General features: G+C 45.2%; 1 protein-coding gene across 1 annotated transcript; it reads left to right on the top strand.

Moving 5' to 3' along the window:
* Nucleotides 1–7,364: 7,364 nt before the first annotated feature.
* On the top strand, nucleotides 7,365–15,483 carry LOC306975061 (uncharacterized protein; the record flags this gene model as incomplete). Its single annotated transcript, XM_079572480.1, has 7 exons — nucleotides 7,365–7,376; nucleotides 7,459–7,492; nucleotides 7,634–7,711; nucleotides 8,030–8,201; nucleotides 10,796–10,908; nucleotides 14,213–14,387; nucleotides 15,390–15,483. The coding sequence occupies 7 exons, from the start codon at nucleotides 7,365–7,367 to the stop codon at nucleotides 15,481–15,483; spliced, it is 678 nt and encodes a 225-aa protein (XP_079428606.1).
* Between the last annotated feature and the right edge of the window lie 6,777 nt (nucleotides 15,484–22,260).

The raw sequence follows: 22,260 nt of genomic DNA, 5'->3' as shown, positions 1-22,260 counted from the left end.
ACCAGCTCCTGGCAGGTTGACTGGACTGATGCGGAGTCTCTGAGGCTGCTGTCGAAAACCTTGCCCAAGCTTTTCACCGGCTGTTCTGACAGTGATGGTATCTTTGCCCCTTCAATGCTGAAATGGAACCTGTCCGTGACCTTGCCCTTCTTTAGCACTAGCGAACGGGACGTGGCTGGTTTGAACGCCATCGGTGCCCACCGAATTAGCTTTTCCAGCCCTTGGAGGATCCACCTGCCTCCTGGAACTGATTCTTTGGTGACTGTCAGGTCGTCCATAAATGCTCTGATTGGTGGTTGGCGGACCGCTCCTCTGCATTGGGGCCCCTGACACTCAGGCTCTGCCGATTTGACAATCATATTCATAGCCAACGCGAATAGGATAGGAATTACAAATCTCCTGCCAATATAGCGGGGAGGTTTTTGTTACAATACTGGCAAGCATGCCAAGTCGTTTTGTCATTAAATATTTTATATTTTCCTTAATGGCATCATAATGTTAGAGCAGCCATTGCGGGTCCATTTACCATTTACCATTAGATCTCTCAGGTCCCCAATAATAATATACTTCCTCTATTCTGAGGAATTTGTTATTATTTTTCAACTGAAATTACATTAAAACATCTCGCCATGACTTTAGGCTAAATACAGGTTTAGGCGTTGCAGGCTTTGGGACCCCACCTTTGGAACCACTGTGTTAAGGTATATACGTTCATGCCTTGTGTGCTAAAGATACGTGACAGAGGTTCGAGATGCCTGTTTAAAGCTATGCATCACAGTGATTCGCTACATTAGCTACATTGCCTATTTTCGCTAGCTATATTTGTAGTCGATCAAAAAGCACTTCACAGTTCTGAATTTGTGTGGACCGTGAATGCACCATGCTGGAACTGCCTGTTGGCCATAGACATTATTAAGATGTTGGTTCTCTGACTCTGGTTGATAACGCCCTTTGGAGAGTGAGTTGATTTTAATAAAACATACTGTAGTTGTGTGGAGGTCGACAAAAGCGGCAAACTCGAACCTCAAATATTGTGTGGCAAGAAAAAGGGCCGAGAGCTTTATGTGAAACGTGCTGCATTTGCTTCTGCTGATAAAGGCCAGTGGCTGCAGTGTCCGTCTGACCACTGTTCACAGACAACAGCTCCAACAGCATAATCAGACGAATCAGTGGTGAGGGCCATGGGCACAGTGTCGTGAACAAGAACTGGCAGACCCAAAATGCAGAAGCGAAAGGATTTCTTTTATTTGTAACAAGACAAGTGGATGGGGGGGGGGGGGGGGGGGGATCTGGGACGGCAAGGCAGGCAAGTGGAAGTTGGGAAAGCCGAGAAACAGTTGCAGTTGTTTTCGACTGGAAGGAGTGGGCCACTCGGAAACTGCCTTGATTTTTACTGGATCGGCCTCCACTTGTCCACTTTTGATTATAAAGCCTAAGAAGGAAATGGAGCTGGCGTGAACTCACATTTCTCCCCCTTCACGAACAGTCTGTTCTCCAAGAGCCTCTGTAGGACAAACCGGACATGACGACGATGTTCCAAAGGGTCTCTGGAATATATGAGAATATCATCCAGATAGACAAACATGGAGCGATTCAGAAAGTCCCGAAGGACGTCGTTTACCAGGGCTTGAAACACAGCAGGAGCATTGGTGAGTCCATAACACAGTATTCAAAATGCCCCAGAGGTGTGTTGAAAGCCGTCTTCCATTCGTCTCCTTCTTTAATCCGAACAAGATGATATGCATTGTGCAAATCCAGCTTCGTGAAAATAGTAGCATCCTGCAAAGGTTCAAAGGCAGAGGAGATGAGAGGCAAGGGGTATTTATTTTTTTACAGTGATGTAGTTCAGACCTCTAAATCGATACATGGTCGTAGGGTTTTGTCTTTTTTAGCCACAAAAAAGAATCCTGCACCAACAGGAGATGAAGATGGACGGATTATACCTGAAGTGAGTGAGTCCTTTATGTATGTCTCCATTGCCTCCCTCTCTGGTCGGGACAAATTGTACAAACGAGCTGGCGGCATGGTGGCACCTGGTAGAAGGTCTATGGCACAATCATAGGGCCTGTGGGGTGGTAATGACAATGCCCTCTCCTTACTGAAGACCTCTCCAAGATCATGGTATTCTGGCGGAATGGAGGTGAAATCTGGAGTAGAAACAGGATGCTGAATCTGAACTTGACCGGCAGGAGGTAAAGCAGACTGCAAACAAGACTCATGACAAAGCATACTCCAGCTAATAACTTTACCGAGAGCCCAATCAATAACAGGATTGTGAAACTTGAGCCATGGATAGCCGAGCACCAATGGTGTCTGAGGTGCAGAGAAAACATAGAAACGAATCTCTTCATGATGGTTACCAGACAAAATTAAGTGAAGAGGAACAGTTTGGTGAGTTACTCTGGCTAGAAAAGAACCATTTAGAGCACTAACCTGAATGGGCTCCGGAAGAGGCTCAGTGCGTATCTCTGACTGAAGAATCAGATTAGAGTCCATGAAGTTCTGCTCCGCCCCCGAGTCCAAAAGTGCTTGTACGGGTAGCGACAACTGGTTATGACAAAGGGTTGCAGGCAACAGGAGTTGTGGTTGGTCTCTGGGGATTTTAGAAACCTCGCCCATCAGTACCCCCATATTTACTGATGAGCGAACTCTTTTGGTCGGACTGGACACTGGCTGACGAAATGGCCTCGTTGGACACAGTACATGCATTCACCTGCTCTGAGCCTCCGCCAGCGCTCCTCCTCAGACAACTTGGCTCGTCCAATTTGCATTGGTACTTCAGTGGATTGGGGAGGTGGTGGCAATGCAGGTAAGTTACTCACAGACTGCACTGGAGCTGGAGGCGAACAACGAGGAGCTGAAAAAGGTGTTGCTCGGGGCCCCCTCTCTCATCTTCGTTCACGTTGTCTGTTGTCAATGCGAATGGACAGGGAAATTAATTCTTCCAAGGAGTCAGGTTCCTCTCGAACAGATAACTCATCCTTGAGGGTTTCAGTTAAACCACGCCAAAACACCCCCTTAAGTGCAGCCTATCCACCCAGATTCAGCAGCCAGAATTCTAAACTGAATTGAGTAGTCAGCTACACTCTTATTTCCCTGGTGAATGTCCAATAGTCTTCGAGCAGCATTGGACTCACAATTGGGGTTAACAAAAACTTGTTTGAATTCACTAATGAAATTGGCATAGGTAACAGCTTCAATGCCAGTGCCCCCAGCATAGCTTCAGCCCAGTCCAGAGCTCTACCTCGAAGCAACCCCGTAATGAAGGCTACCTTGGAATGGTCAGTAGAAAACGTCAGCGGTTGGCAGGAGAAGACAGTAAAGCATTGCAGTAGAAAGCCTTTACTTCTACCCAGATCACCATTGTAGGGCTCCGGATGAGGAACTAGAGTTTCACGGGGTAAGGCCACAGCAGACTGAGCGGCAGACGAGGAGGCAGTTGGGGAGCTGGGTTGAGGGAAAGACAAATCAGAGAGCTGCTGAGAAATGTGCTCCACCAACCTGGTCACGTTAGTAACTTGTTTTCCGAGGGAATGATGAGAGTCCTTGAGTTCTTGTAACGTCTGGTGGTGTTGACCGAGAAGGTTCCCCTGGCTGGAAACCGCCTTTTGTAACTGTGCGGCCTTTGCTGGGTCCATATTCTGGCCAGATTGTTCTGTCGTGAACAAGAACTGGCAGACCCAAAATGCAGAAGCGAAAGGATTTCTTTTATTTGTAACAAGACAAGTGGAAGGGGGATCCGGGACGGCAAGGCAGATAAGTGGGAGGGGGGATCCTGGACGGCAGCGGAAGGGAGGTAGGTGGTTGGTGGGGAATCCAGACAGATACAAAGACAGAGGACGGATGACGATGGTGGTGATACAGGACTGGCTCCAAAAACTAAACAGGACACGAAAAAAGGGAATGTTAGTCTCAAAAAATCAAAAAGGTACGACAATAGTATGAAATAACCTGAGAGATGATCACCGCATGAGTGACGGAACAATCTGGCAATGGAGTGGAGGTCTGGTGGCATTTTCTGCAGAGTTTATTTGCATGATGAGATACAGGTGTGGAGCACAGCAGGTAACTGATGAAGGAACCGCCCAGGAACTGACAAACAAGGGCCTTTTCTCAATCTGTGTTCTCGGACTTCTGTGCTCGTGGACTTGTGAAACGTCATCACGCGCGGCCCAAGTCCTGTTCCAATTCAAAGTTCGCTTGTCAGCAAGTTTGCTGTAAATCCCCGGATGAGAACTTCGCTCCGCCCGTTTTACCGAGGATGCATCAGAGGAGACTTGTGCGTTCTCCGCCAGCTATATTTCCCACAATCCGTTCCGTTTCGAGCCCCCGCCTGCAGCGGCCCCTCCTCCGCGCACACCGAGCCGCTCCAGCTGAACTACAGCTGATCGCGCGCATGTATTTAAACGCGGAGATGTGACCGGTTTAAGAGTCTTTTATCCTCAGAGACGTGTCTCCTGTTTAAGATGGTTTTCTGAGCAGAAGTGTGGAAACAACTTTTAACATGCTGTCATTTTCTCACAACATCAGCAACAGTTTCATTTAAAGTCTTAACGTCATGAACAGGTCATTGAGGACAAATGCATTTTACTTTTACATTGTTTTATTGAGGGGGCGCTGCAGACACATCTTGATATGGGAACTTCAAAAACAGTTACATATTTTAAAGTCTAAATTGTTTGTTGTTTTTTCAGAATAATTTGCAAACCCCCAAACAAGTTCATATTTGTTATTTTATTATTATTGTTTCAGTTTGCACATCAGATTTTTAATGACTTTCCACATAACGCCTTATGTATGGGCTATAATTGTAAAAAATAATGTTAAATTGTATAAAATGTAAACATGTATTTTTGTTTATTGCAAAAGTGTATAATTTATGTCTGTAAAAACATATTTCCACTTCGACTGCAGTGTCACCCTTTTAATTTCATATGAGGTGATTTAATGTTATAAAAGCTCACAGCCCTATGTTCAGGAGCTACTTCCTGTGATGTCATCGAGTTCACTCGTTCCAAACACTGAAAAGGCCGAGTCCACACTCGTGAACCCCTCAAGTCCGTTCTCCGAGTCTGCACCCGCAAGTCCGTACCCCGGAGTTCACAAGTACGGAGTCTGCACTCTGAGAATTGAGAAACAGCCAAGGTAAACACACAAGGGGAGGGGGAGATGGAAGGAAGGGAGGAGTGGCTGGACCACAACACACAGTGGGTACGGGATGGGCCAAGAGGGCGCTGTTTTAGTCTCCTCAGTAACCTCTCCGGGGTCGCCAATGTGGAGGATGAAGGAAGAGACGAAAGTATGTTGAGTCTCTGCAAAATTTTGATTTATCACTCAGAAAAAACTTCCTGAAACCAACCCTCCGCAATAAGTGTGAGATTTAAAGTGTGAAAGCTGGATTTATTTTGCTCATGAACTCACCTACAACTTTAATTTTTGAAATGAATGCAATACAATACTGTACGAGACGCTGCAAGAAAACGGGAATAAGATATAAACAAAGACAACCAAAAAACCCCAGCCCCAGCTAAAGTTTCTGACTCTATAGAACACTGTGACAAAGGCGAGACACGGGTGGATCCCATGTGAAAATGGACATGTATCAGTGTACTGTATGAGATAAAAGAGCGTCACAAGTGAATTAGGGCAGAGTCTACAAGGAAACAATGTTGGCTGAGTACTATACATTTCCAACGGGATCACAGCTACAGCTAAGAAATCCCTGGAGTTTAAATGTTTCATGGGAATTAACACAGAAATCAAATGTAATGTCGTGGGGGGAATCATAGGTCATAGTTCAAAACCGCAGGTCTTACAGGTCGTACAGTGAGACAGGGATAGGGCTGGGTACTATTAAAAGATACAAGTATGATATCAAAACAAAGGTTTAGCTACTACTGGTGTCGACAGGTACTGGAAAACATATCTTTAGACCTGAGTTTTGATACTGCTGAGCATCAAGCATGGGGAAACGATTGGGAAAGAAAAATTGGAAACATTTGGAAGAAATTTGGGGAAAAAGGGAATAAAAATTGAGGGACTGTCGGGCTTATCGGGATTGTCAAGAACTTACAGTGCAGGCAGGAGAGGGTCATGCATGTTATGTTGCAATATCATAATGTTACTATGCCGAGATATGAACGAACAGAGTCAGAAGAAAAGTTTACGTTATTTATTCTTACAGGATTAAATAACGGGACATCAGCCCATTTTACTGCACTGACTAACAGAGAGCTTATATGATCCAAATGAACTCTAAACATGTGTAAGGCGGGCAACTCCGCGAACCCAACAACAAGCAATATTGAAAAACCCAACATGCAATATTGAAAAGGCATCGCAAGCGCACAGCAAAACACTGCAATGTAAACACACCACCACATGTGATTGGATCAACTTAAAGGGGCCAGATGCAAGTTAGCCACCTCAGGCCATACGTGTAACTGCACCTTCTATGTTAAGCTCGTGCATGACGATAATTCGGACCCGACTTAACACCTTTTTGAGTGACAGTGCAGGATTTTAGAGGCACTTATGGTTAATATGTCTGAGCTCATTCTACACAATTGGGCATTAACATTTTTAAACTCTGCATAGTCCCTTTAATTAGTCTGACTCTGCCGTGGGCAGGTTTTTTGAGGGAAGTGACCCGAAACAAAACAATGAACAAAAATATTGAAAACTAGTTAGTCCGCCCTTACAGAGTGAATTTTCAAGCAAAGGCTACGAATGCGGGACGGATTAACTAGAAAGAAACAAAAAACTACAAGGACAGCAGGAGACAATGTGATTTGTATTTTTTGTTTTGTTTTTACAGTGACAGAGTTACAAAATAGCCTACTTTAATCAACGTACATTTTAAAACAGTTAAAATGGCTGTACCTGTGTGTCGAATCTCACACCCAGTTCCAATTCAACAGCACAGGTCATCAGCACGGCTAAAACTCTGTCTATTGTCAAAAGACAATGGAGTCTTCTGTAAACAGTGAAATCCTGGTGGATTCAGAAAGGGAACACTGGCCCCTATATGTCACGTACACGCCCTCTCTTCTACATGCGACCTGTGAAAGGCATTAGAAACATGCACAAAAGCCCGTACGCCTCCCATGTTATTTGAGCATAACCCTTTTTTGTGTTTTATTTGAACTATGGCTTGTTCCTTCCCATCCGTTTCGCCACCTCCGGGAGAAGAGTACATAAGAGCCAGCCGGATTCACAACAGCACATTGGAGGGAACGCCATCTTCTCTTCAGCTTGGTAAGCACTTAGGAGTAGAACATGTGAGTGTGTGGTTTTCATATGACTTCAAAATCATCATGTTGCTGCTTTGTTGTTTCCCTCAGGTCTGACAGTCACCTGCAACAATGAACAACCTGGTTTGTATTATTTAAAAAGAGTAATCAAGTAATTTCAAAAATGGATAAAGTAAACATACTATTTTTGTGTTTCGAACGACAGCTTAGACTTGCCATTATCGCAGGGCTTATCTCTGGTGAGTTTGAAATTCAAATGTGGGATGTGTTTCCTGGATATTTTCAAAGTAAAAGTACAAGTAGAAGCTATTGACACAATAACCATATGCTGTGAGTCATTGTTTTACCTTTTCAAAGATACAAAAAACTTGTTCTCGTAGCTGGGAGCCTGCAGCTGACCCGTTTTCCAGTAGGAATCGAAAAACCAATTCCCAAGCCAATCAAAGAATCTGATCCACGTAAGCATAATCGAATTAACATTGGCAAGATTTTTTCTTTCAAATATTATTTCAGTTTTATAGGAAGCATAGACTACATTTGTTCATGGATTTTCCTCTGTCAAACACTTCAAACAATTAAGCTCTATATATCAAATATCACATTTGTTTCCTACTTTAAAACAGTATTTATGTACTTTTTTACACTGCATTATTACCCACATTCCATTTTCCAATCTAGCAAATAAAGAACCCAATGACGAGTATTACCTAACTGAACTGTGTCTAATAAATAACAAAAATGGTCAACTCTTGAAATAAATGTCTGTTTGCGCTCAGGCTGCTGGACTGAGTGGTTTGACAGGGACAACCCGTCAGGAACAGGAGACTGGGAGCTGCTGTCCGACCTCCGTACGGAGAACCCGGGGAAGATCTGTAAAAAACCTGTGGACATCGAGGCCCTGACCCTGGGCTCGGGGCAAACCCCGGCCGCGGCGGGGGACATTGTCACGTGAGTCACCCAACCAGATTCCTCATCGTCCCATCAGTATTATGTTCTTTAAATGTACCCCTGGCTTAAAGCAGAATTAAGTAACTCACGCCTCTAGAGGCCATAGGCGCCACTGTAGGTATCATAGCATGTTGTGTTTTTTTAATTAATTAATCATTAATTGTCCGTGAGAGTAAATACTACGCTGACAGAAAAGACAATGGGAGACATTCAATTACACAATGACAAATCATTTTTTCACTCAAATTTGGCTGTAAATACTGTTTAAGTGGCGCTAGCCCGCAGTTAGCTTTGCCTGTTTGCCTGTTAGCATCTTCTTCGTGTTTCTATTAGTGTGTACTGGTGACTCTGACCTGGAGGCAGGGAAGTTGCAAGGGTGGTTTTCTGGCCAGAAACATCAGGGGGCGATGAACGACCCCCCAATCATCCCATTAACACTGTATTACCCCAGAAGGACTACGGAAAGGATTTATTAAGGTAAACACGTTACTTAGTTCTTCTTTAATACACTGCGTTCCAAATTATTTTGCAAATGACATTTTTCTCTGATTTTCTAAACTGTCAACTCAAATGAGAGTCAGCTTAATTTTCAAGTCTTTAACTGGTAGAGAATCATTTAAATGTGATTGAAAAAATCTCCCAGTGATAACAGTATTTTTTACCAAAAATAAATATAGTAAAAACCTCAAAATCCACTGTTCCAACTTATTATGCAACTCATCGTTTCAATACATTTTAAAGCTTGTAATTAACCGAAAATGGTCATTTGTTGAATTTGTAGCATTAGGAGGTCATACTTACTGAAATCAAAAGCTATTTCAATCAAAACAAATCTTAACAGGTCAAGTTATATTTTACCATAGGAGGCCTTGTGTGATAGCAGCTTAAACATTCTTAAATCCATTAAGCTTGTGAGTTTTTGGACAGTTTCTGCTTGGATTTCTTTGCAGGATGTTAGAATAGCCTCCCAGAGCTGCCGTTTGGATGAAAACTGCCTCCCACCCTCATAGAAGTTTTTTTTGTTGAGGCTCCAAAGGTTCTCAACAGGGTTGAGGTCAGGGGAGGAGGGGGTCCACATCATGAGTTTCTCTCCTTTTATGCCCATAGCAGCCAATGATGCAGAGGTATTCTTTACAGCAGGACATGGTGCGTTGTCATGCATGAGGATGATTTTGTTAGGGAAAGCACGGCCCTTCTTTTTGTACCATAGAAGACAGTGGTCAGTCAGAAACTCCGCATATTTTTCAAAGGTCATTTTCACACCTTCAGGGAGCCTAAAAGGGCCTGAAGGGGCCGACCAGCTCTCTCACCATGATTCTGGCCCAAAACATGACTCCGCCCCTTCCTTACTGACGTCACAGCCTTGTTGGGACATTGTGGCCATTCACCAACCATTCACTACTCCATTGATTTGACCATCCAGGGTTACACAGCCTCATCAGTGAACAAGACTGTTTGAAAATGAGTCTTCATGTATTTCTGAGCCCGTTGCAGCCGTTTCTGCTCGTCAGCATTCAACAGTTTAGGGGAGGCCCGGATAGAAGGTTTATGCACAACTGCAGCCTCTGGAGGGTCCTACACCTTGATGTTCGGGAGACTCCAGAGGCACCAGCAGCTTCAAATACCTGTCTGCTGCTTTGTAGCATCTGTTCTCTTAATCTGATGTGTTTGTCTGGCAGAAACCGTCCATATTGTGCCTTTATCTGCACAAACCCGAGTGTGCTCTGAATCAGCCAGAAATCTATTTACAGTACGATGATTACGCTTAATCTTTCATGAAATATCAAAGGTTTTCATACCTAGACCAAGGCATTCAACTATTTCATGCTTTTCATCAGCAGAGATCCTTTTTCTTTACCATATTGCTTGAAAATGATGATCTGCTTAATAAAGTGGAACACCCTTTTTCAGTAGTTTTTCCCTTAACTGGGCTTAACCTGAAAACTAATCATCCCAGGTCTCTGAGATTAATGTCAGTGATTCAAAGAGCCTGAGACACGATACCATCCATGAGTTTCATTATTTCATTTTGTTTTTTTTCACCTTTTTGAAACAAAAATACAATTTTCATAATAATTTGGAATGCAGTGTACAGTGACACTGCAACAGTGCTTTGGTCAGGGTACGGAGGACCAGGACTATCAAAAAAAATAAAATCTGTTGATATATGCAGTAAATATATATTACGGAATTACTGTTGAATGGTCATACTTTTAGGCGGATTTAATCCAGAAAATTTATATTAGTGCATATTTGACCTTTCCGTGACCCAGCTGTAAAGATTTAAAACAAAATGAAAGTGTAAACCATAATTACTTTTACAATTAAAAAAAATGAAAAACTAAACGTATTAGATTTTAATTGCATGTATCAGTTTGCATTCATTCATTGAATCAGTTATAGGTGCATTACTGTATGTAACTCTTTGCGTGAGAAAAATAAAAAGAGTTGTGAGAGAGTGTGTATGTGACCCCTCAGTGACCCAGCGGCTGTATGGGTGGTTAGCATATGGGTGGTATATTTCCCATCATAGCGGCCTCATTTTGCACATGAGGAAAGGCTCGCTTTATGACCCCCTCTGTCTTATGTTTCAGGATGGACAAAGATACAGGCTTTGTTTGCAAAAACCAGGACCAAAAGGACAAAAAGTGCAATGACTACCGTGTCCGCTTCAGCTGCCACGCCCCCTACTGCGCAAAAGAAGAAGGTACTGAAATAGTCACTTTATTATTGTAGTGGAGATTTTCAAATACAGTATCGCCGACTGGACTGAATGAGATGAGTTGAAGATGTTTCCCTTCATCTACAAGTTAGAGGCCTATTGAAGCACTATTGACGGGGAGGTGTCAGGACTGCCATGGCCATGCCTACTGACCTACCCGGGGCCAATTTGAGAGTCATTAAGTTCTAAGTCCTCTGAGGAGTCCATTATATAAAGCAGACAGTATGCAGTTTGCAGACTCTTGCTAGAATTTTGAATTCGTGATCAAAAAGTCTGGTTAGTGCTTTTAAGATGGAGAAGCACAGTCGACTGCAGACCACTGCTGCTCTCGGGATTAGAATGACCTGGGAGATCGGTAAAACTGAAATTACACCAGGACATCGGTATAGTTTTATGGGCATTTGCACGAATGTCGACAATTCATTCATTTCCCAGACTTGTTCAAATGACGGATCGATAATGACACTGAATGATGACAACAAGCCTTTTATTCACTCTAACAAACTATAGCCATCCCGCCTTTGCTCTGACCAATCCAGTCAGACCTCTGAAGCTAAGCAGGAAACGCCTGGTCAGTACTTGGATGGGACACCGCTTGATAAGACTAGGAAGCCTGGGTGAATGTAGTGAGTGAAGGGTTGGTGGTGGTTGGAGGGACAGGTTGCTTCGCTTCCGTCAGTCTACCCCAATTATACATGTTTTTAGTGGTAGCTGCTCATCACCGGTGACTTTAATCACGCCTCTCTTTCCGCCACTATCCCCACACTCACGCAGTATGTTAAGTGCCACACAAGGAACAATAAGACCCTGGACCTTCTGTATGCTAACGTGAAGGGCGCTTACACCTCTGCCCCCCTCCCCCCGCTCGGACGCTCAGACCACAATCTCGTCCTACTGCGGCCGGATTACACACCCAAGGTGCGAAGAGAGCCAGCACAGAAGAGGTCTGTGAAAGTGTGGAGTGAAGAGGCTGAAGAGAGACTTAGGGACTGTTTCCAGACCACAGACTGGAACATGATCTGCAGCTCTCATGGAGATGACATCGACGGCCTGACCCACTGCATCACAGACTACATCAACTTCTGTGTGGAAAACACTGTACCAACCCGGAAGGTACGGTGTTTCTCCAACAACCACCCCTGGGTGACCCCTGAACTTAAAGCCCTCCTGAACCAAAAGAAAAGGGCTTTCAACTCAGGGGACAGAGAGGAGCAGAGGAGAGTCCAGCATGAACTCCAGTGGAGGATCAGGAAGGCCAAGAAGGACTATGGCGAGAAGCTGGAGCAGAAGCTGGCGCAGGGCAACGCACGGGACGTGTGGAGGGGACTGAAGAACATCTCCGGTTTTGGACAGAGTGCCAGAGGGACAGCTGATGGAGACCAGCGCGGGGCGGATGAATTCAACGAACATTTCAACCGGTTTAATTCTCCCCCCACTCCCTCCTCTTCACACGTCTCCAGCACAGTGGACACTGCCCCCCTCCCCCGACCACCTTCACCTGCCTCCAGCCCCCCTGCACCCACGTCTCCAGCCCCCACCATACAGACTTCCTCTAGCACCTGCCCCATCCCCGGCAGTCCACCCCCACACCGGTCTCCCCTCTCCATCACACCGGACCAGGTGAGGAGAGAGCTGAGGCGACTGAAGCGGGGGAAAGCTGCAGGACCAGATGGCATCAGTCCCAGGCTGCTGAGGACCTGCGCAGACCAGCTCTCCGAGGTCCTCTGCCGCATCTACAACCTGAGCCTCAGCCTGGAGAAGGTCCCCGTCCTGTGGAAGACCTCCTGTCTGATCCCGGTTCCTAAAACAGCGCACGCCAGGGAACCGGCCCACTACAGACCAGTCGCCCTGACCTCCCACCTGATGAAGACGATGGAGCGGCTCATCCTCACCCACCTCCGCTCTGTGGTAAGCCCCACCCTTGACCCGCTGCAGTTTGCTTACAGACCCAACATCGGAGTGGAGGACGCTGTCATCTACCTGTCGGAGCGGGCGCTCACGCATCTGGAGCACGCCGGGAACGCTGTGAGGGTCATGTTCTTTGACTTCTCCAGTGCCTTCAACACCATCAGGCCGGCGCTGCTGCGGGGGAAACTGGAGGACGCGGGAGTGGATGAACATCTCACCGCTTGGACCATCGACTACCTCACGGACCGACCACAGTATGTGCGGCTGCGCAGCTGTGAATCTGAGGTGGTCGTCTGCAGCACCGGGGCCCCACAGGGCACTGTCCTCTCATCGTTTCTCTTCACCATCTACACATCGGACTTCACATACAACACGGACAGTTGTCATCTCCAGAAGTTCTCCGACGACTCCGCCATCGTGGGCTGTGTGTCTAAGGGGAACGACCTGGAGTACCGGTCAGTCATCATAGACTTTGTGGACTGGTGTGAGCGCAACCACCTGTGCTTGAACACCAGTAAGACGAAGGAGATGGTGATGGACTTCACGAGGAAGCCACTACCGCACACACCGCTGAACATCCAGGGGGAGGACATTGAGGAGGTGGACAGTTTCAAGTACCTGGGTGTTCACCTCAACAATAAACTGGACTGGTCCCACAACACCAACGCCCTGTACAAGAAGGGCCAAAGTCGCCTTCACCTTCTGAGGAGACTGAGGTCGTTCGGAGTGAGCAGGCCTCTGCTCAGGACTTTTTATGACTGTGGTGGCCTCTGCTCTCCACTACGCTGCCGTGTGCTGGGCCCCGGGCAGCACAGAGCGGGACAAGAACAGACTGAACAAGCTGGTCAGGAGGGCCAGCTCCGTCCTGGGCTGCCCCCTGGACTCTGTGGAGGAGGTGAGGGACAGGAGGGTGTTAGCCAAGCTCACCTCCATCATGGACAACACCTCCCACCCACTGCACGGGACTGTAGAAGAGCTGTGCAGCTCTCTCAGTGGCAGACTGAGACACCCTCAGTGCAGGACGGAGCGCTACCGCAAAGCCTTCATCCCCACTGCTGTCAGACTGTACAATAAGACTGTGAAGTAACGCCGACTGTAACAAGTGAATTTCTCCTTTGTGAGATTAATAAAGGTTTATCTTATCTTATCTCTTACTCTTTGCCTGAGGTCCCAAGGTCATTCTAATCCCATGCAAATAGCCTTTAGTAGCTGTTTGTGCCTCGAGGGCCTGTTTTTGGCTGTTTTGACATCTGTTTGTGTTGCTTAAAAATCCTATTAGTAGTTTTTCCCATTTCCAGAAAGATAAGAAATGGCCACACCCTTTCTGATTCTTTTCTTTGCCTTGTCAACCCACCTCTCTTTTGTGTGTTGCCCCATACAGTGTGCTGGACTGGCTGGTTTGACCGAGATAACCCCAGTGGGACAGGAGACTGGGAGACTCTGAGCAGCCTGCACAAGCAGTATCCCGGTAAAATCTGCAAGAAACCCAAATACATCGAGGCGGTCACAGTGTTTGGGAACATCCCGGCTGCAGCCACTGGGCAGGACTTTATCATGTGAGTTATTTAGTCCGAAATGTGTGATGATACTTAATCAAAGACTCCAAGTAACACCCATGTTCATTTCTACTGCTGGATATCCAAAAGGATTTGGGTCAGGGTCGGAGGCTTAATAAGGGTGGTTAAAGGTGACACCAATTCTAGTAAGGGGGTAAAGGAGCCCCATAAAACTACCTGTTAAACGAATCAAAAGAGTGGAGACCCCCACAGAAAGGACCACCACGAGGGGCCACAACACCTGCAACACACAAAGTGTCTTCAAGGGTTCAGAAAAAACAAAGGGGAAAAACTCAAACATCTCCCATTTCTTCACCTTTACTTTAATATGTGATATGTAATATTAGTTCATGTGTAGCTAATCACCAATAAATCAGATTTTTGTGGATTTTTCAAAATGAGTGAAGACACTCTGGAGGCATGGGTCACTTGAAAGTGAAACAAACAAGGGGTATGCGAAACAAAAATAGGTTGGAACCAGTGCTTTAACAAAGGCTGAATTTGTCATTTCCACAATAAGTGTTAGGTCATTTTGCACTGCAAGCCTTAAACAAGTGTGAACGGCCAGAGGTTGGGACATGTTTGGGACTGGTGTAGAAATATTTGTGTGAGGGGAATCACAGTTTAAAAGCATCTCAATTTATCATATTGGGTCATTTACACCTGTCCCAACCACGTCCCAACTTCCGGTCAATCACATTTGTTTAAGGCTTGCAGTGCAAAATGACCTAACACTTATTTTGGAAACGACAAATTCAGCCTTTGTTGAAGCACTGGCTCCAAACCTTTTTTTTGCCATTTTTGTTTGAGGCTAGCTGTGCAAAGTGACCTAACTCGTGTTTCTGTTTTGAGATTCTGAATGTCAATAATATTGGGTTTCGAGCAGTAAATAATGGTATCGTCTGCATAAAGTTGAATAATTCTTACTGACCATGGGATGAAGAAAGATTAATTATAATCACCGTCCTTTTACTTTGTTATTGTTATGACGTTTCTTTTCAGTTTCAATCCGACTGAGGGGTTTGTGTGCAAAAACGTGCCAGGCCAGCAGTACTGCAAAGATTACAAGGTGCGCTTCGGCTGCTGCTGTGACTGAACACCTCCCGAAGGAAGAGGACGGGAGGACATGGGACATTCTTTATCCTGTGAAGTCCTTTCCATGTTCCCTCAACGGAAATCTGAATAAACCACTATTGAAAGTCAAAGCCTTTTCTGTCATACATAGTGAAGTACTTTTTGTACTTCACTATGGGGGGGGTTGAAACGGTTTCATTAAGCCTTAAAAAACTCGACATGCCGCGTTCCATTTGTTACAGCGTGGGATGTGGCCCAGAGCCTGCTGTGCTACTTTCTAGTCCCGACAAACAAGTTTTGTCCGAAAGGAACTGAGTGAACAGTGAACTTTAACGGAATGTCAAAATTTCCAGACTTGCATCAGAGGGTAAGGATGATGATGAAGGTGACAGTTTAAGTGAAAGAGCCCGAAGACAGTTTAAAGGGAATGCTGCAAGAGCACTTCACAACACACCGGGAGACTCGGCAGGTGAACAGGGAGAAGTTTGTCACGACACCTCCGGCTTTGGTCTTGTGCAATTTAAGACTTTTAAAATGCCTTTTTAGTGCCATCACAGTTAAATTTAATGCCACTATCGTGGCTCAAAGAATATAATTTGTTCTACTTTTACTGACAATGTAAATAAATTACCAAATAAATAATGTAAAAAAAAAACATCTAAATGAAGTAGTGAAAATTAATAGGGTTGGAATACGCAAAAGAATATAGTTGGACAGTTTGAGGTATTATTTGAAATGATAAAGAGTGGTCATTAATCCAGTCAGTCTCAGAACTAAACCAGAGAAATTTCAGTAAAGCTGACTTTAGGTCATGTCGTGGATACAACCAAGTCTAAACCAGGGCTAAACAGCCTACAACACATGAAGCCTGGGCATTAATTCATTTAAAAACTTGTAAATAAGCATTAACACGTCTTTATGGCTAACACGTTATTGTTTTGGTTCAGAGCAAACATGCTAAAGCGAAGCAAGTGTGGGAGATGCCGTCAGGGACAGTAAGAAGTGTGGGAAAGGCGAGTTGGGTTCTCCAGCGGGGTGGCAATAGGGGCAGCAAGGAGGTGGTAGCATTGGCCACCCCACCAACCCCTCTGGATCTGCCACTGTGGCTTCCCCCTTTTCGAAGATATGAACTGGAAACCTTTGCTGTAGATTACTGAGAAAAACATGTGTCATGTTTTTTTTATGCTGAAATGTGGCGCTTTATGAGTTAAATTCACGTTCTTTTTTAATATAATTACAAACAGCACATGGAATTTGGTGACACTTAATTCCCTTGATACATTGTACCTAACTAAATTTAGCACAATATAATGTGCTCTGTAACAATGTGTAATAACTTGTATACAATACACAATACACAATATACACAATGGAATAATATGTATTTGTAGTTTGTAGGTACATAATGTAATAAGACACAACTCTAGTCCTAAAGAGTCTCGTGGCCTATACATTATGTATATACATACCCATAATACATATTATTCCATTGTAGCCCATAGGTACTGTAGCAGACCGAGCAGTAGCCCACTTGTTCACTGCATTGTTTTGCAGAGATCACAACGCCACTCTGAATTGTGGGTCAGAGAACCCAGTATTGACTTTACCCCACGCTAAGGTCACACAGTTTCGTTGGACTAGGTAGGACAGAGACAGGTTAATAAAAATATATATTGTTTTTATTACTTTGGATTTAAATATATTTTTAGTTCATTTGAGTTAAGAGCATGTTACAACCAGTGGTGCAAATAGAAAACTTGCAGATGGAAATGAAAATACAAAACAAAACAAAACAAAAAAACTCACTGCTAGTCAAGTCCTTTGCGGAATGGCTGGCAGCCCAGATTCAGCTGCCCCACCTGTCCATCACACCTTTTACCTGGAGTGACGCTCCAGCAATAGATGAGGGGACTGACGAGGTGCGGTGTGAGTCCGAAGCCCTCTGCCCTAACAGACAGTTGCTATCAAAGAGGTCTCTGAATTTGGGATGTGCAGGGTTGCAATGGGGAATCAACATAGCGACGAACAGACTTGCATTCGGTTAGAAGGAAGGAAGGACCCGTGGGATAAAAGCGAAGCGCTCACATTGCTGCACATGCTGTTTAAGTAAATTGATTTATCTATCTGAGCCTGTTCCTCCAAATGTGCACATTTTGTTCACCTTTGAATCCTGTTTAAAATTGCATGTTCCATCCACATACAAATGAATAGGGAAGCCTAGTGTCCATAATAACATGTTGAGATATGTTTTGACCTTTTCATGGCATTTATAGATTTTCTGTGGTTTCTTTTTTAACATTTTATGAATTTGAGTTAGCATTTAGCATTTAATTTTAGCCCTAATTTGATCTTGATCTAGGCTTGCTGGCACTTGTGTCGAGAGCCACTGATCTAGCTTACACTTGCTCTGGCATACACTTGCTTGCACTTAACAAGCCTGTGTCGACAACCTTCTCAAAGTGGGACACTACGTCATTACTCACTCGCTCCAAATAACAACAATCCCGGGTCTAACAGTTTTGGTTGTACAGTGTGTGGTGTGCAGCCACACGGCAAAATCAACACATCACACACAAACCCATTTCACTCAGGAGCATTCCCAGGTCAGACGGGAAATCTCACAAATATGACATCAGAGTAAACAAACATGGCGGACCAAGAAGAGGCAGCGGTGATAGTTTGTATTCTCTGACGTCCACTGGACTCTCTGGTGAGCCATGACGGCTGCTTCTTCCCCGCCTCTTCACCTCGCTTTCTGATTGGCTACATGTCACAGTCAACAGCGGCACGGTAGTACAGCGGTTAGCGCTCGTGCTTCACAGCTAGAAGGTCCGGGTTCGATTCCCACCAGGGACCGGGCCTTTCTGTGTGGAGTTTGCATGTTCTCCCCGTGTCTGCGTAGGTTTCCTCCGGGAACTCTGGTTTCCCCTACCGCTAAAAACATGTACAATAGGCCAGGATGAATGTGTTTGAGAGTGCGCTCGGGGGACGACGGATGGAAATTAGCCCAAGGCTACAATCTGCTGTGGCTTGTTTGCATGCATGTTCATTAACATGCACTGTCCCAACCAAATAAACCAATGAATAAAAATAATAAAAACAGGCTGCGGCTCATTTGTCCTCGGGGCTCACCACACACCAGGAGAAATCAGGCCAAAGCAATCCAACATGTTGAATATCCACAATTTGAGATCGGAGCGTTCCAATTAAACTTTACACATGGCAGAATTATCTGATAAGATTATCTATAGAGCCACTACAATAATCAGAACATCCTTACGATTGTCGGAAGGCGAGAATCGGAGCTAAAATCGTCCTAATTATCCTGTCAACCAGACTTTAGGGGCATGGGATTTTCAAACAAAACCAAAGCAACAACATCAAAAAAACGTTCATGTGTTTCTGTCAGAGATTTAACAAATAGAGATTGGCGGGTCCCATTCAGCTCCATTCATTGCAATGGTCTGTGAAATTAGCATGGCTGCTCAATCTCCTCCTACGAAGCCTGTTTCTTAAAAGGGCAAAAGGGCAGGAAGCCCCACACTCGCGAGCCTCCACAGTGCACTGAGCACTGAAAAGGCTTCCACTTTTCAGTACTAATGTTTTAAAAAACAGCGCTGTTAAAAATATGACACCTAGCCCAGCTTTTTCACATGGGTCATAGAGATTTTAGAAAAAATAATGTACTCTAAGTCCTCATAAGAATACTGTTCACCAAGTGTCTTTTGGAGTCACCCCTGGCCACCAGGGGGTGGTACTATAGCAATGTCAGCTCCCCCGCCATGAGGACCATAGGGAAGCACGTTCCTTGTTTCCGTACAAGTTTAAATAGACATTTAATGGACATATTAACATAGTTTAGGAATATTAAACTAAAATGTATCTACGTCAAATGGCAAAGGACAGCTTAAGTTTGGTTGGCCAGGAAAAGAAAAGGAAACATAAGTCGCTTTTCAGGTCTCTGTGGAAATTTTTGACCACTCCTGGTCCTCAGGGCAGCAATGACCTCAGCGCTGATAGAGATAACCTTTGACGGCCATTGATGTTTGAAAAAAATGCTGCTTAGCTCGCCACAGCCAATCAGAGAGCTCTGAAAACTGTATAAAAAGCTGACAAAGTGATGGGAGCATCACAGTCTTCAGGTTGGCAGGTGAACTGTGTCTGGACACTGAGGTGAGTGGGGAATGGGCCAAATCTCTCACAAACGAATGGATGGATGGATGGATGGATGGATGGTTGGTTGGTTGGTTGGTTGGTTGGTTGGTTGGATGGATGGATGGGGGTCTAAGTGGTTCTGTCTTTTAATATATGTTGTGTTATATTCTATACTGTTTTGTTTTTAATTATGTTGTCCGTTGTAGCACTTTGAGATTTGGTGTCAAATGCAAAGTGCATTACAAATAAAATGTATTATTGATTGACTGCGGAAAACTTCCGCAGTCAATAATTGGTTTTCATGTTCTTTATTATTATTATTATTATTATTAATCTATGTTTTTCCCGTTTTTCAACAGCTTTCACAGCTTTCACAGTTTCAGCAATTTCAGCAAGTTATACATTTAAACGTTCCGCATGTTTGGGAGAATCCTGCGATTACTTTTGGGAATTCAGCGATTTCCGGTTTTTCCGCAATCGGCCGATATTTGGACGATTTTTCCCATTACTTATAATGGGGCTTCCTCAAATTCACAGATTTTGCAGTTTTTTCCACAGTTTCAGCAATTTCTGCAGTTTGTGCTTGTTCAGCTTCCGCAGCTTGTCAGTTTTCTGAAAAAATTTGAGTTCTACAGTTTTCCAGTTTTTTTCTACGGGCTTGGGAATTCTGCCATTGATTTGTATGGGGAATTCTGCCCATTCATTTTAATGGGACTTCAGGTACATTCAGCCATTTCTGCAGTTTCAAATACTTCTGCAGTTCAAATACTTCTGCAGTTCAAAAACTTCTGCAGTTCAAATACTTCTGCAGTTCAAATACTTCTGCAGTTCAAATACTTCTGCAGTTCAAATACTTCTGCAGTTCAAATACTTCTGCAGTTTCAAATACTTCTGCGGTTCAAATACTTCTGCAGTTCAAATACTTATGCAGTTCAAATACTTCTGCAGTTCAAATACTTCTGCAGTTTCAAATACTTCTGCAGTTCAAATACTTCTGCAGTTCAAATACTTCTGCAGTTTCAAGGATTGGGACCAAGACCCGAACCAAGACCCGAACCAAGACCTGAACCAAGACCCGAACCAAGACCCGAACCAAGACCCGAACCAAGACCCGAACCAAGACCCGAACCAAGACCCGAACCAAGACCCGAACCAAGACCCAGACCAAGACCCGAACCAAGACCCGAACCAAGACCCAGACCAAGACCCGAACCAAGACCCGAACCAAGACCCGAACCAAGACCCGAACCAAGACCCGAACCAAGACCCAGACCAAGACCCGAACCAAGACCCAGACCAAGACCCGAACCAAGACCCAGACCAAGACCCGAACCAAGACCCGAACCAAGACCCGAACCAAGACCCAGACCAAGACCCAGACCAAGACCCGAACCAAGACCCGAACCAAGACCCAGACCAAGACCCAGACCAAGACCCGAACCAAGACCCGAACCAAGACCCAGACCAAGACCCGAACCAAGACCCGAACCAAGACCCGAACCAAGACCCGAACCAAGACCCAGACCAAGACCCAGACCAAGACCCGAACCAAGACCTGAACCAAGACCCAGACCAAGACCCGAACCAAGACCCGAACCAAGACCCGAACCAAGACCCGAACCAAGACCCGAACCAAGACCCAGACCAAGACCCGAACCAAGACCCAGACCAAGACCCGAACCAAGACCCGAACCAAGACCCAGACCAAGACCCGAACCAAGACCCGAACCAAGACCCGAACCAAGACCCGAACCAAGACCCGAACCAAGACCCAGACCAAGACCCGAACCAAGACCCAGACCAAGACCCGAACCAAGACCCGAACCAAGACCCGAACCAAGACCCGAACCAAGACCCAGACTAAGACCCGAACCAAGACCCGAACCAAGACCCAGACCAAGACCCGAACCAAGACCCAGACCAAGACCCGAACCAAGACCTGAACCAAGACCCAAACCAAGACCCAGACCAAGACCCGAACCAAGACCCAAACAAAGACCCAAACCAAGACCCGAACCAAGACCCGAACCAAGACCCAAACAAAGACCCAAACCAAGACCCAGACCAAGACCCGAACCAAGACCCGAACCAAGACCCGAACCAAGACCCAGACCAAGACCCGAACCAAGACCCGAACCAAGACCCGAACCAAGACCTGAACCAAGACCCGAACCAAGACCCGAACCAAGACCCAGACCAAGACCCGAACCAAGACCCGAACCAAGACCCGAACCAAAACCCAGACTAAGACCTGAACCAAGACCCGAACCAAGACCCGAACCAAGACCCAGACCAAGACCCGAACCAAGACCTGAACCAAGACCCAAACCAAGACCCAGACCAAGACCCGAACCAAGACCCACACCAAGACCCAGACCAAGACCAAAAACCACAGAAGCCAGGCCAAGTCCAGACTAAGTTGCCATAGTTACCCGAATTAAAACCATAACCAGGAAATCCATAGAAACCAGGTCAAGTCCAGACCAAGTTACCATAGTAACCTGAATTAAAACCATAACCAGGTAAACCACAGAAACCAGGCCAAGTCCAGACCAAGTCCCCATAGTTACCGGAACTAAAACCATAACCAGGAAAACCACAGAAACCAGGCCAAGTCCAGACCACATTTCCATAGTTACCGGAT

Source organism: Gobius niger, assembly GCF_951799975.1.
Source record: "Gobius niger genome assembly, chromosome: 15".
In the NCBI taxonomy this organism is placed as follows: Eukaryota; Metazoa; Chordata; class Actinopteri; order Gobiiformes; family Gobiidae; genus Gobius; species Gobius niger.
This window is presented reverse-complemented; position numbering and strand designations above follow the sequence as displayed.